Source organism: Haemorhous mexicanus, chromosome 11 (genome assembly GCF_027477595.1).
Source record: "Haemorhous mexicanus isolate bHaeMex1 chromosome 11, bHaeMex1.pri, whole genome shotgun sequence".
Taxonomy (NCBI): Eukaryota; Metazoa; Chordata; class Aves; order Passeriformes; family Fringillidae; genus Haemorhous; species Haemorhous mexicanus.
This window is the reverse complement of record NC_082351.1, coordinates 19,729,197-19,742,394: the sequence shown is the minus strand read 5'-3', so window position 1 is coordinate 19,742,394 and position 13,198 is coordinate 19,729,197. Positions and strand designations below refer to the sequence as shown.

Genomic DNA, 13,198 nt, shown 5'->3' with positions numbered 1-13,198 from the left:
GACAAACTATCAGTGAACAAGCACAGAGTTAGGCTCCTTCTTTTCCTTCTTTTTTTCCTCTGGAGCGAAGGGCAATGAATGGCTTCCCAGATAAACTGCCCTCCATTTTCACTGAAACAGGGACCAGTTCTGTCTTGTCAAGCTGTAACACCTAATTAATTAAAAGAATCATTTAACAAGACACGCAGCCATCTAAGCAGCCAGACCAGCATAAGGTTTCCCATCCTCACAACTCTGGTAAGGCAGTCAGTCACTCCCAGCACCAAGCCCAGATTTGAGACAAAAATCATCTAATACAAACACAAGCAGGTTCCAAAAGGGGAAAAATGAACCCCTCAAAAAAATCTTCAAAAAATATAATGGAACCTTTAAAGCATTTCTGCTGTCACAGAGTGCTGAGAGAAAGCAGAAAACATGGGAATTTTGGGGTTTTTTTAACCTCCTCCCTCCCACAGTCTCCCTGGGCATGCTGTACTTACGGGTCATTTGACTTGGGTATCAAGGTGCCCAGTTCTTTTATACGATCATTAATATTAAATCTTCTTCTTCTTTCAACTTTAGGAAAAACAGCACAAATGTTACAAGAAATATTCACACTCAATCACAACTTATCAAGTGTTTCATCAAAGATTTCTTTAAGCACCACTGAAATGTATGCCTGAACCTTAAAATCCAGTGATAATTTATTTTGCTCTCCTACACATGGACACACTAAGTTCTGGCTATCCTGTAAATTTTGGGACTGCAGAGTTTAACTGAGACTAAAAATCAGAATGACTGAGAAGCAAACATTTTTCTAGGGATAAGGATCACAGACAAATTCAGAGACAAATATTTAGATGCTCAAGGAAATCCCAAGACAGAAAAAAGGACAAAAGGCACAGTCTCTTTTTTCAAGTAGTCTTCCACGTGTAACACTTTGAGGATCCAAACGTCAAATTTAAATACCAATTTTCCTGCATTACCTTTTCGTGCTATGAAAAAGGCTTCTGAGTGGCTCAAGGCATGAAACAGTTCCTTTTTTTCTACTACTATAAAGTATAAAAAGAAAAGTTATGGATCCTTTATTAAGTCATAAGATGCTCATTATTTTAAAACACTTTTTTTCCAACTTGGAAATACGAGCTCCTTTCAAAAACGAAATTTATAAAATTGCCATACTGAGGACCCACACTGTTGTTTAAAGTCACAAATTGACCACATATCTAATTTTTTAAAAAATTAAAATTAAAAAAGCAAAATTGTGCAAGGTGGATTTGTTAAAAGCAATTGGGTCACATGTTGAACCCAGCAATTCCATTGATAACAGCCACTCATTCAGTTGGTTTATTGAAAATAAAAACAGAGTTACAATTCAGTAGTAGACTGAAGGACACATTTCACAAGAATTTGAGATATTTGATCTATGGGCATAACACAATGATCTAGTGCTTTGTACTATGTGCAGCACCTCATCCAGATTTAAAACATCAGTATTTGAACATTTAATACTGAAAATCATTCCAAGAATTGGTGCAAAATGTGAGGAACCAAAACTTACTCAAGTTGTGATTGTCTTTCTTTTGCCTCTCCTTAGCCAACGCTCTCGCTTCCGACTCTGTAGGAAAAATACATGCTGTGCATGTGAATGAGGTAATTAGAATTAAAACAATTCAATCACAGCCTTCCAGCCTGTGAAATGTCTGCACAGGAAGCCTGATGGGTATTTGTCACACCAATCATGACCCCCATTCCAAGCAGCAAGAAGGGCTTGTGGATTCCAAAACACAAGGCTGGGACTGAGCTTCACCTCTGGAGCACCTGTGGAGCATTTCTTCCCACACTTCCCAGAGTGACTCCCATGATGGGAATGTTTCCCATGGTGGCCCTGACTCAGCAAGGGATCTGAGGACAACAAAGTGCTGAAATCCAGCATACCTTCTACGTGTGCACACCTATCCCAGGGGAGCTGAGCCACGGGAACAGCATGCTCAGGGCATTGCTGCCTGCTCAGGATGTGACACAGGCAGGACTCACAGGCTCTGCTCACCCAAATTAAGGCTACATCCTTCTGTGGCACGTGCACACACACCACCACAGCACTCATGGGATCACTTAAGTGACCTGTTAAGAACAGTGTATTTTCCAGCTATGCTAACTGTTTCTATTATATTGACAAAAAAAAAAAAAAAAAGGGTGAAAAATTTAACACTTTTCCTAGCAATAAAGTTGGAAAACAATAATTCTTGCTTTGGGAAAAGCAAAAAAGAAGGTAATGACAGTCATGCTGCACAGAATTTTTCTCCTCAACTCAGAACTGCCCTTCACCTTGCTCCACACACTATCTGTTTTTATTATTCTATCATTATTGCTATTATATTCTATATTATATATATAATAATAATATAATTATTATTATTATTATTATATATTATTCTATATTATATATAGAATAATAATATAATTATTAATTTCAGCATGCAATAGTCCAGGCAACAGCATAACTAATTAATTCCTTCTTTTCAGTTCTCATTTGGTCCTAAGTTTCTTAAGCAATTTCAAGTATTTTTATCTTGCTTTACCCCTTTTCATTTTTTTAAAAGGTGAGGTCATTATCCTTGACCCGTTGCATCCAAATCCCCAAACCAGCAAGCACTTTGCAGTTCCACAGTAAGTCAGTGAGGAGCAATGAGTGCAACATCTCTTATCATACATTCCATTGTGAAAACAATCCCCCACTGTAGCCAGTAAGTTTCTTTCCTGTACTACTTTGTTTTGATCAGAAAAAGACTCGTCTAAATTAATTCAGGTAAGTCTAGCATTTAGACATTAAACTTATTTCAGTTCTGTTTTGATGTGTTTGATGTACTGAGGACCTCAATAAGACCACTTCACTCACAATTTCCCCTCTCTTTCTGCCTTCTTGGCCTGAAGCCTGACACAAGCACCTGCAGAAAAACCACCAGTCTGCACATCCAAGTTGGGCTGAGCTTGCAGCCTACAGCCCCTGGAACTTTCTATACTTGGGGAAACAAAACTGCCTGTTATGCAGGACTTTGAGTAGCTCTCCTCCTTCCCACCCTCCTCTTGCACAGCTCCATCTCTGTACAAGCTTTGCTTTTTTCTAGCAGCCACAAATCATTGTGTGCTCTTTGTGTCTTTTTTTTGGTGCTGAGTTCAAATTCTGTGCTGTCCTATAAATGCAAATATCTGCTGGCTCAGAGAGGTGGCATTTCCTCCTGGCCTATTAAAACTGCTCTGCTTAAACTAATTTCTGCCTAGAACCTGCTTTGCAACTGAGTCAGCCTGTGAGTTTTCACAACAGAAACCCAGAATGATGACAGACAAAAAAGAAACAAGGCCCCTACCCTACTGCATGGTCAGTGACTCTCTGTTGAGCTTAAGAACAGGCATTTCTGGGCATTAATATGATTTTGCCATCAGTCCTAGAGTGGATCTCCATTTGTTCAGCCTACAGACAACCATACTTTGTATATGCACCACCCTATGTGTGGTTATATCCTTCCAAATGAGCAGAAATAAAACATGTCTGCCAATATGAAACTGCTTCAAATGCTTCAAACTATCTTGCTCCTGTACACATGTGCTTGAGAAAAAGAGGTTTTTAGTGTCCCACTCTCCTGCCCCTGCCTCCCACAGCTTGTTCAGAGCATTGCTGCAGGAACTGGCATAAAATTTCAAGGAACATTTCATTTTCATCTTAATTTGGTGATACATATTCATGGAATCATAGAATGGCTTGGGTAGGAAGGGACCTTAAAGATCATTGAATTCCAATCCCCCAAGTGCCTAGTTTTACATTTTAAAGGATCTGCATGTCCAGACTTCCCATTATAACAGGTTATTTGTTCATTACTGCCCTCCCCTACTGAAGTAAAGCCCCAATGTGTATCATTCCTCAACATGAATCCCACAGAGATTCCAGATGTGAAGTTGTTAAAAGTTTGGTGTTGATAGAGCAAAAAGTAAGCCCAAACTAGAAAACAGCTCTAGAAAAGATGCAAGGAAGCTTCCTAAAACACAACACAGTGCAAGTGTGACTGTAACAATTAAGGACTTCATATGAACTTGTGACAGTGAATACACATGCACCCACATATGAACACAAGCTGAAAGTAACTGTTCACCCAAATATTCTTTCTCACAATAGAAATTATGTCCAGTGTCACCAGAATTCAAACGACACTATTACTCCAAGGTGGTATTTTAGATGTATTTACCTGTGAGCTCCCTTTTTATATTAGGAAGATTAGCTGGACATGAGTTGCTGATGTTTAGTCCTGGAGGAGGCATGCTTTGGTTGCCATAAAGGTCAATCAAATTGCCAGACACAGGCAACTGGAAAAGATAAACAAGGAAAAGGATCATTTGGTTTGCCTTTATGAAAGCCTTTGTACAGAAGAACAGTCAGGATATGCTAAGTAATCTGTGCTGTTTTCCATGTGCAAACAGAGCCTGCAAGAAGGCCAGCAAAATCCACAGATATTCATGGGTATGAGGGATAAAACATCTACACTGGGAAAATTCTGTTCTCTCTCCTGAAAAGTATGCAGACTTAAAATATTAAGAGGTAATAGAAGAGGTAAAATGCTGATGATATTGCTGCACTGCTGCTCCTTATTTTTCACTAAAACTATTACATCTATATTCCTTAAACTTCTCTCACATCTGAAAGAGCCTACAGAACTCTCCCAGAGAAACCCCCCACTTTTTCCAGGGATACGTGAGTGGAAGCACTTTGCAAGTTGTCACATGCTGGAAGAAGAACACTGTATTAATTAATCACATTTTTCATGTGATTTGAAAGCTACCTACACAGAAAACATTTCAGTTTACTTTGTTTTTTTGCCTTACATAACAAGAACGCACACCAGTAGGAGGAAGATTATTTTTACAGTAAGTTTCCTCAATTGCTTGTTCACTCTGCTGTGTTTATTTAGGTATTTAAACAAGTAGATTTATACAGAAATAGGACAGTATTTCAACAAGATCTACCAAAGCTATTCCTTTATATTGAAACATATTTAAAGAAGCTTGCAATTATCCTGAGTGGATTATTTTACCCATCTCTTATTTGGTTTTGAAAAGACAGGTATAAAACACCCAGGTACCTTATCTGAGTGGCAACACTAATCATCACTGCTGCAAAGAAAACCAATCCCTCCAAGACACTGATCCTGCAGAGATTAGAGTAGGTATTAACTTTACACCCATGTAAATAATGCTGGTGAATACAATGCCGTGAGTCACAGCCAGGACTATTAAACTCCTACTGATGGGCCTTGCCAGACTGGGACCTAAGAAAATTTCTCTGCCATATGGAAGCAAATTAAACAGGAGTGGATATGTAAAGTACCACCAGCTAGAAGCCATGCTGATGGTTGATAAGAACGGATAATGGCCAACTACAAAACCAAAGTCCCTTACTCAAACTTGAAGAGACAGAGGAATAAATATAACTAAATTCTCACTATGAGTCAGCCTTATTGAAATAGAAAAAAGGAAAAAAAGGAAGATCTAATAATGCTGCTCAGGTCACAGCTGTGCTGGTTGTGACCTGCCCACATTAGTGCCAGTGTGATACTCAATCTCACTGCTCTACAAGGCTGACCCTTGTGTCTTTGGGTGCCCCAAACACATCCCTGACACCGACACAGCAAGAGCATCACACACCCTTCTGACTTGGATGTGCTTGAACTATTCATGCTCCTAAGCATGGGGAGAGCACAAAGACCTTGTTTATAGCCCAAGGACTTGAAGTTCAAAACCAGACATGTGAAATCTAATTAGGAACTCCAGGGAATTTAGAAATAAAAAAGATTTTTTTTGTTAGAAATCTCAAAACTGGCATCTCAAAGCCTGGGTAAAGCAGTCAGGTTATAATGAAATGTAGAGACCACCGAGCTGCTTTCCTTACTGCAACATGGACCCTGATTGTTACAACAGTTTGTGATTGATTTTTTTTCCCCAAAGGAGTCAAACACTGAGCCAGATTTCCATGTTAATAAACAGGACCAGTGTGAGCAATGATCACAAAAGGGGACAGAGAAGACAGGCAGCAACTGCTGAATGTGCACACGTGCATGGCTGCTAAAGCTGTCCACAGGAATGCTCATCAGAGAAATTCACATTAGGGGGAGGAAGATGCCAACAATCTCCACTTAAATCAGTGATCCATGAGCAAAGAGACTGATCAGCTTCTTTCTTTGACCACTTTCCCCAGCCTCCAAACTCCACAGGTCAAAGCTTCAGTTGTAACATTTTCCTACACATGGTCCATGCTCAGCATGGGTCCCTGAGAGGTCTTTTCTCCAGGATGGCTGCAGGTCACATCTCTAGGACTAACACTAACTCCTCTCCAAAAACAAAGTGCATGCAACACTCTGGGCCGTGTCACATAAAATACCTGCAGCTAAAGATCAGTTAAAATGGAGGCACATCCTCAGTTCACAATTTTGTAACAGCTCCCAGAGGAATAAAATCAGTTGACTAAGGTAAACCAAATAATCATTAGTGCAGGGTTTAGGGAACTGGCAAAGGACAGAGGACCCCTGTGCTGAGGGCACTGGTTTGAGATGCACAACACAGCAGTGTGGTGAGCACACAAAAGCAGCCACTAGACTTAAACAGGGCAAAAAAAGCCCCAAAAGAGTTTATTATGTGCCCATTGCAGTGACACCTGGGCATTTATTTCAATTGTTTCTTATTTGAAGAAACTGGGAAAAAATACACATTGTTGGCAAACATTTTGGCTCTAAGACAATCAAAGCTTTGACCACCATCCTCAAGTACAAGATGGGAAAATGTCAAAACTTCCACAGCCATTTCATAGGGAAGCCGGAATCTCAAACTTGAGAAAGGCATGGAATTTTCTGGAGCTAAGGAAGCTCCTTCCCTGTCTTCTTCAAATTCTAGCATGTTTCCAACCTAAATATGGCTTTCCTTACAGCTTTCTTAGCTATTTCTGGCTAAGAAGGAATTTAAATGCAGCATCAGCCAGATCATCACCTTTACTCTTCCAAAAAGTAAATGAAGGAAGGGTGGCTTATGCCAGGTTTAGCATGTTATCTTCATTGAAACAGCATGGTTGAAAATGCTTTCACTTGGGAGATTTCATATTTCAAGGTCCTGGCATCACAAATTGCACAAACACCAAGTAAAACAAATTAAAATCTTCCTATCACTTTGCATCTGCTTCTCTTCTTTTTTCCTAATAATGGCTTTTATATAACAGAAATTTGAAATATGGTAATTATGACTGCAGATTCATCATAGTGTACATTCATGGGAGTCTGAGGCTTTCATTTCTCCTCCACTAGTCCAACAAAACAAGCACCCACATTCTGTCTAAAATCACGGAGACATCAGCTGTGCCATCAAACAAGGCTGTTTCTAAGGTACCAGTACACACTGGATGGGTTCTGCAGCCCAGCTCGTGCAGCCCACAATGTATTGTGATGTTCCCTGACCTACAAGCACACGCTCAGCAGCAGCCCCTGTAACAAAACTCCTCTCCTGTGGAGTTTAAATTCCAGAAGAAAGCCACATTTAGAAGTGGAGCTGTACCTATTCACAGAGCTTTCCACGCCAGGCTCTGGCTGGAGTTGATTAGCTGGATGAATTAATTGTCATCTCCACAAGAGCACTTCACAAAGTAATCAGTAATTCAATTAGCAGGTGACATCTAGGCAGAAAACCTTCTCTATAAACTAGTTACCATTTTGTGATACTTTCCCCCACAGATATTATTCCACTCTCACAAGCAGTTGACTGCAATGGGTCATTTTCAATTCAAGGTACTTGGAAACTCTCTTAGCTTGCTCTGCACAGAAATCTCTGATTTTGCTTATCAATTAAGTACTGTTACCAACTGTAACAAACTGGTCCTTTTGTTCTTTGTTGGTTATGGAACAACAACTGCCTTTGTCACAGACTCAGCACAGCTATTTATAGCTCGTGTCTCTTTAGAGGCCATTTCCTCTCCTGATTCTCCTACCTCGACTTAGCTCAGTCTGTAGGCATTAATTCCTTATTAATAAAATGTTGCATGTTTTAAGAGCTAAGTCCTATCCCAAAAGAGAAGTGTCTGGCTTGGCTTTTTTCCTGAAACCGATTGTTGAGAAACATGGTTCAATTTCCATCTCTTCAGGATTGGTACTAGGCAGACTGAGAGACTGAAATATGCTTTCTTCCTCCAGTTATTTAAACTTATCAGTAAAGAAGTCTTAATTTCCCTGTTTCATATTCTTATTTTTCAGACTTCACCACACAGAGTGGGAAAATTCTGAAATTCCACAGTAAATGTGGATCAGGCAGTCTTTACAAAGCTTCTTGCCATGCAGCAAGCACAGCAAAGCACAGGAGGGATGCAGACTACCCTAAACATTGACTAGAGGGGCTACTTGCACCAAAAGAGTGCAGAGTATCTTTCTATCCCTGTCTGGAAGCAAAGAGCCACTCTGGGGTCCCCATGAAATGAGAAAAGAAGAACAGCACGAAGATATCCAAGCCCCTTCTGAATTAATGTGTCCCAATCCAATGGAACTTCAGAGAAAAGACTCCAGAGGAACCTCATCCCTCAATGGAAAAAAAAAAAAAAAGATAAACTGAAAAACAGATTAACTTTTTGAAAGCTATCTTTTGACAGCTTCTTGAGGTTTTCTCACAAATTCCAGGACAGCTGCACTTTGCAAGTCATCTTAGATTAAAGGCAAATGTATTCTGTCCAGCAGGAGCGTGCAGCTCTTTCCCTGTGTGCTCAAAGGGCACCATTTAGAAGGGGAGGCTGGTGGGCTGCTGCCTGCGTCATCCACCACGTCTCTGAGAGGGCTGTGGGAATCTGTGGGAGCACAGGACCAGGTTAACATGACATCAGACAGCTACTGTCAGCAAATGCAAACCTATGCCACAAAATCAATGCTCTGTGGTAAGCTGTAAATTTTGGCACCAGATGAAACAGAAACAGACGCCAGCACTGGCAGACATCTCCTCAGCCAGATCTAACAGCACTTAAGCCTAAGGCAAAAAATTTACTGCAGCTACCCTCCACAGAAGATCAAAATCAGATTATGCCAGAAGTATGATTATATTAATTCTCAAAGCAATGTGAACCAAACCAAAAGAGCCGCTTGGAGGACACCTGTGCTTTCCCTCAGCGCTTTCTGCACCTCTGTGTTCTTGGCTTTTATCACAGGCTTCCCACGTCCCCTGCCTTGTTCAGTTTTCAACCCTCTTTCCTCCTTCCCTTTTGTTTGTTTGGAAGATTGCTTTTTTAATTTTTTTTTCCTCCTGCTAAATTCTGTAACATCTTTGCTGACATCTAGCTGGGGACTTCTCCCCACCTGAAATCAGGCAGAGATAAAGGTGTGATGTTAGAGATAACAGAAAGTGTCTCTGGATAGGGATGCTAACACAGAGCAGACAATTTCTTACTTGAATATAACAACATTCAGGAACCTGGGATGCCAGAGGTTCCTTCTTTTCTGAAACCAAGTATAAAGTCCATGACAATCTTCAATATCAGTGGGACTGAGCTACTCCTGGTAGCACAGTTTACTCCTCTGCTGCAATCCTCTCACCACTGACTTGGAAATCAGAAAAGCAAAATTGTCCCTCGTATTTTCTCAACCTGACTCCAGCTTGTATTTTTAAATTCATGTTTTTCATTACAACTGTATCACCTTAAAATCTTCAAAGGAAATCTAATTACTCTCTGTAGAACAATGCAATAACTACTTGATTGCAAGGAAGAGAAGTCCTGCTGCAGTTTTGGTTCCTCTCAAGGAAAACCAGTTAGACTTAACAGGGAAACCAGAAGGAAAGGACCATTGTACCGTGTTTGCCATTTGCAGGGCTGGGTCCACCAAGCCAAGGATTTCTTCATTGTAACTGGACTCCAAGCTAATGATGTCATCAATCACATCATCCATCTGTAGCAGAGAGGTGGACAAAGAGAAACAGAACAGTTTTCAGAATCACAGGGACACAGGATCTGACAAAGTGCTTCAGCCACGCAGCAGAGGTGCCTGTGCAGCTGGGCAATCCCTCAGCTGTGACTCCTACTGTCCAGGCACGATACTCAGGTCATGGCAGGGCTGAGGATTCATGGTCCAACCCCCTCCTCCCACCAGGAGTTACCCTGCACCACCTGCCCACAGACACACTGCTCCTCCTGCAGCAGTGGAGGAGGAAGCTGTGGAATAAGTGACTCTAAGGACACCACTCCCTCTCCCCAGTGCAGCACTGCTGCCTCCCCTCCATAGAATGGGACCAAAACCTGGGCACAGGCAGGAACACTGAGCCCTGGACAGCTGCAGGGAAGGAGAGGGAGCAAAGATTTGCTGCTGGCCCCCAACAGCAGAATCCATTGGATTCATGTCCCTCACACACCCTCCCAGCTCAGAGCTGATTTTAGGTGGCACGAAACACCTTTTTTCAGGTGCTGTGCTGGGAGGTGCCTCCATAAGCTCCTGCACAGGCAGGAGGAAACAGCCCTTCACAGCACCCACACATGTGCTCCAAACTGTCCTTCAGGATTGACTATTTCAGGACAGGACCATTTCCTTTTTGCTCACTATAAAAACAGAGCTTAAATGACAGAGATCTACAAAATCAATGCATAATGGTGATGGTAAAAGTAGCAGTACATAGGATTTTTTTATCAGCTCCAGAAAGTGTGATCACAACAAATTACACTGACTGGAAGTGAGGGCAAGAAAGGAACTAACAGTTACAGCCTATACCCAAAGCCTTTTTACTGATTCTGGTAAGAAATAAAAACCCCTTAGTTTTAAGAAAAAGAATGAAAATATAAAAGGGTGATTACTGAGGATGAATTACCAGACAGATTAAAGCCTTCTCGTATAATTTTTTAAAGCACAAGTGTGATCTGCATAGAATTGTGGGCTTAGAGATTATCAGGGCAAAACCACATCCATGCAACCTTGGAAAATCCAGTTAGAAAAGACTTCCTGATGCAAGACCTTAAATGGTTGATGTCTTCTTCTGCTATGGCATTATTGTGCTAGAACAGCATGAGCCTTTCCCAGGTATCTTCACGTGCTTTTGACACCAATGCTAATAAACAACATTGCTGTATTGTACCTTAAATATATCTTATATTCAACTTAAAGACACTGTGGGGTAAGTTTATTTTTCAACAAAACATGAAAGAAACATGCTCATTAGAAAGGGGACCTGGGCTCCACCTCCTGTGTCATCCAGTACCTGCATGCATGATGCTCGTGAGTGTGTATTCAGAGCCGGGCACTCACTCTCAACCCTGCTTTGCTCTTCAAATTTATAAAATCCCTGCAGATATAAAAAGAAAAAAAAAAAAAAGAAAAAAAAAAAAAAAGAAGAAGAAAAAGCAAAGCATGGATCTGAGTTCATGGCACAGTCTCAGTCCCAAAAAAGAGCACGAATGAAATAGTGTCATGCACACATGTCCCCGATGACACAGCAAAGTGAAGCTGTAAATATCCTCAGGAAAAAAAAGTGTTTGGGTACAGCTGGGATAATAGGATGGAAATATCTCATTTTCATTTCTTTCAAAACTATGGAGCACAAGCATTACCCTTGTATGTGCAAAATATGTTCTGTAATTACTGTTTCTCCGAGCTGTGTAACATTTTGCTCATGGAATGCATCTGTACTAAAAGTCTGGCACAAAAGCTTGAAGGGGGAATTGAGGGGACAAGAGGAACTCTACAATTGCCTCCTACTTTTCATGTTACAAAAATTCTGACATGATTCTTACATTTCTTCGTATCTTCCCAACCATTTTCCTTTGGAGCCTGAGCACACATGTAAGTAACATCTAACTCAGTTTTGCCAATAAAGATTAAGACAAGGGTGCAAAGGACTTCTAGACATAGGCTGTTGAAGTCTTATATTTGCAGCACTGGAACAGCAATCAGTAACATTTTAGGGCATATTAGCTGGGATAATGTGGCCTTCCAGCTATGCCGGAGACTTGCTCAAATTTTACCATAAAAATACCTAAAAATCTCAAAATAGCTTTGTGTTTTTTCAGTTATTTTTGCTATGCTCTTTGCACTTTCTAGACGAAGAAGCCATAAATAACATTATTACAGAAAGCTACAGCTTACAAAGCTGCTTTGTATTCTCCAAAGGTCAATTATTCACTGTGTGCATCAAGCAACAGGGTGGGGAACAAGAAAAGTAGTTTTAATAAGTAAAAACTAGCTAAAATAGTTCAAACAAGAGGAAGCTGGAGGGACATGGGCTTTTTGCCAAAAATATCTATTAATCAGGCAGACATGGAGGTAGCAGTTATGTTTTCACGACGAACAGAAAAAGATAAACAGAACATCATAACAATGAGCAAATATGGTTTTAAAACAACTTAATTAAAGCAGATGACAGCTCTGTTTTACTGAAAACAGGAACAGGAGAGCTCTTACCTCTTTCTCACAGTTGGAGTTGAGGGTGAGCATAGCCATGGGGCTGTTGGGTGCGCTGCTCCCCGTCCCAGGTGGCATGACATGATCCCCAGGCTGGTTTGGACATGGCAAGCTCAGGGCTTGGTTGGCATGTTTATTTGCTAGAGTGGTAGAGAGGTACTGCTTTACCTGCTGCCGCTGGGCCTGCTGAATGTGGTACTTGGTTGGATTCTCAAGGTGAGTCTGCACCTGTACGACATAATTTGAAAAGGATAAAAAGGTTTTATTGTTTTACAACATCACCGCAGGTGCTATGGATCTCAACTATAGATTTGTGACATAGGGACCAGCTATGTGACAAAACACAAACCTGGTACAGCTCCAAGGAAGTCCACAGTGCTTCACTAACTCGCATTTGGTGGCAAGAAATCACTTTATGATTTGGTCTTTCAACAGCTGACTTACTATCCGTACACCAAAAAGTTCCAGCTATTTTTCTACAACATGAGATTTCTCACTTAAGACCAACGCTCGGGTTTTCAGTTGATACAGACACTCCAGAACAGTCAGTTCTGAGTTCTGACCTTCAGCTATGTGACATTTAGTTTTCACTAAAATAAGGAGAAATGACTTGTACCGCAGGACTCATTTTACTTGTTAGTAGCTAACAATTAAAATCAAGAAATATGGATTGCTATCCTTATTCCAGTATCAAATAACAGAGATATAAAAGGTCTGTTATTGGTTGTTTAGGTTTTGAATGTTCGGGGTTTTTTAAATTAATACCTTGGTTA

At 40.7% G+C, this 13,198-nt stretch overlaps 1 protein-coding gene across 7 annotated transcripts in view; it reads right to left on the bottom strand.

Moving 5' to 3' along the window:
• The window catches only part of MITF (melanocyte inducing transcription factor), a 99,431-nt gene that overhangs the window by 6,834 nt on the left and 79,399 nt on the right, over nucleotides 1–13,198 (bottom strand). For 2 of the 7 annotated variants that reach the window (XM_059856799.1, XM_059856803.1), the window contains 6 exons: nucleotides 12,426–12,653; nucleotides 11,227–11,310; nucleotides 9,834–9,929; nucleotides 4,221–4,338; nucleotides 1,541–1,615; nucleotides 480–555 (listed from right to left, as the gene is read on the bottom strand). In XM_059856799.1, the coding sequence (XP_059712782.1) occupies nucleotides 480–555; nucleotides 1,541–1,615; nucleotides 4,221–4,338; nucleotides 9,834–9,929; nucleotides 11,227–11,310; nucleotides 12,426–12,653 (677 nt within the window). The remainder of the gene's footprint in view (nucleotides 1–479; nucleotides 556–1,540; nucleotides 1,616–4,220; nucleotides 4,339–9,833; nucleotides 9,930–11,226; nucleotides 11,311–12,425; nucleotides 12,654–13,198) is intronic. The other 5 variants (XM_059856800.1, XM_059856804.1, XM_059856802.1 and 2 more) reach the window with 3 other exon arrangements.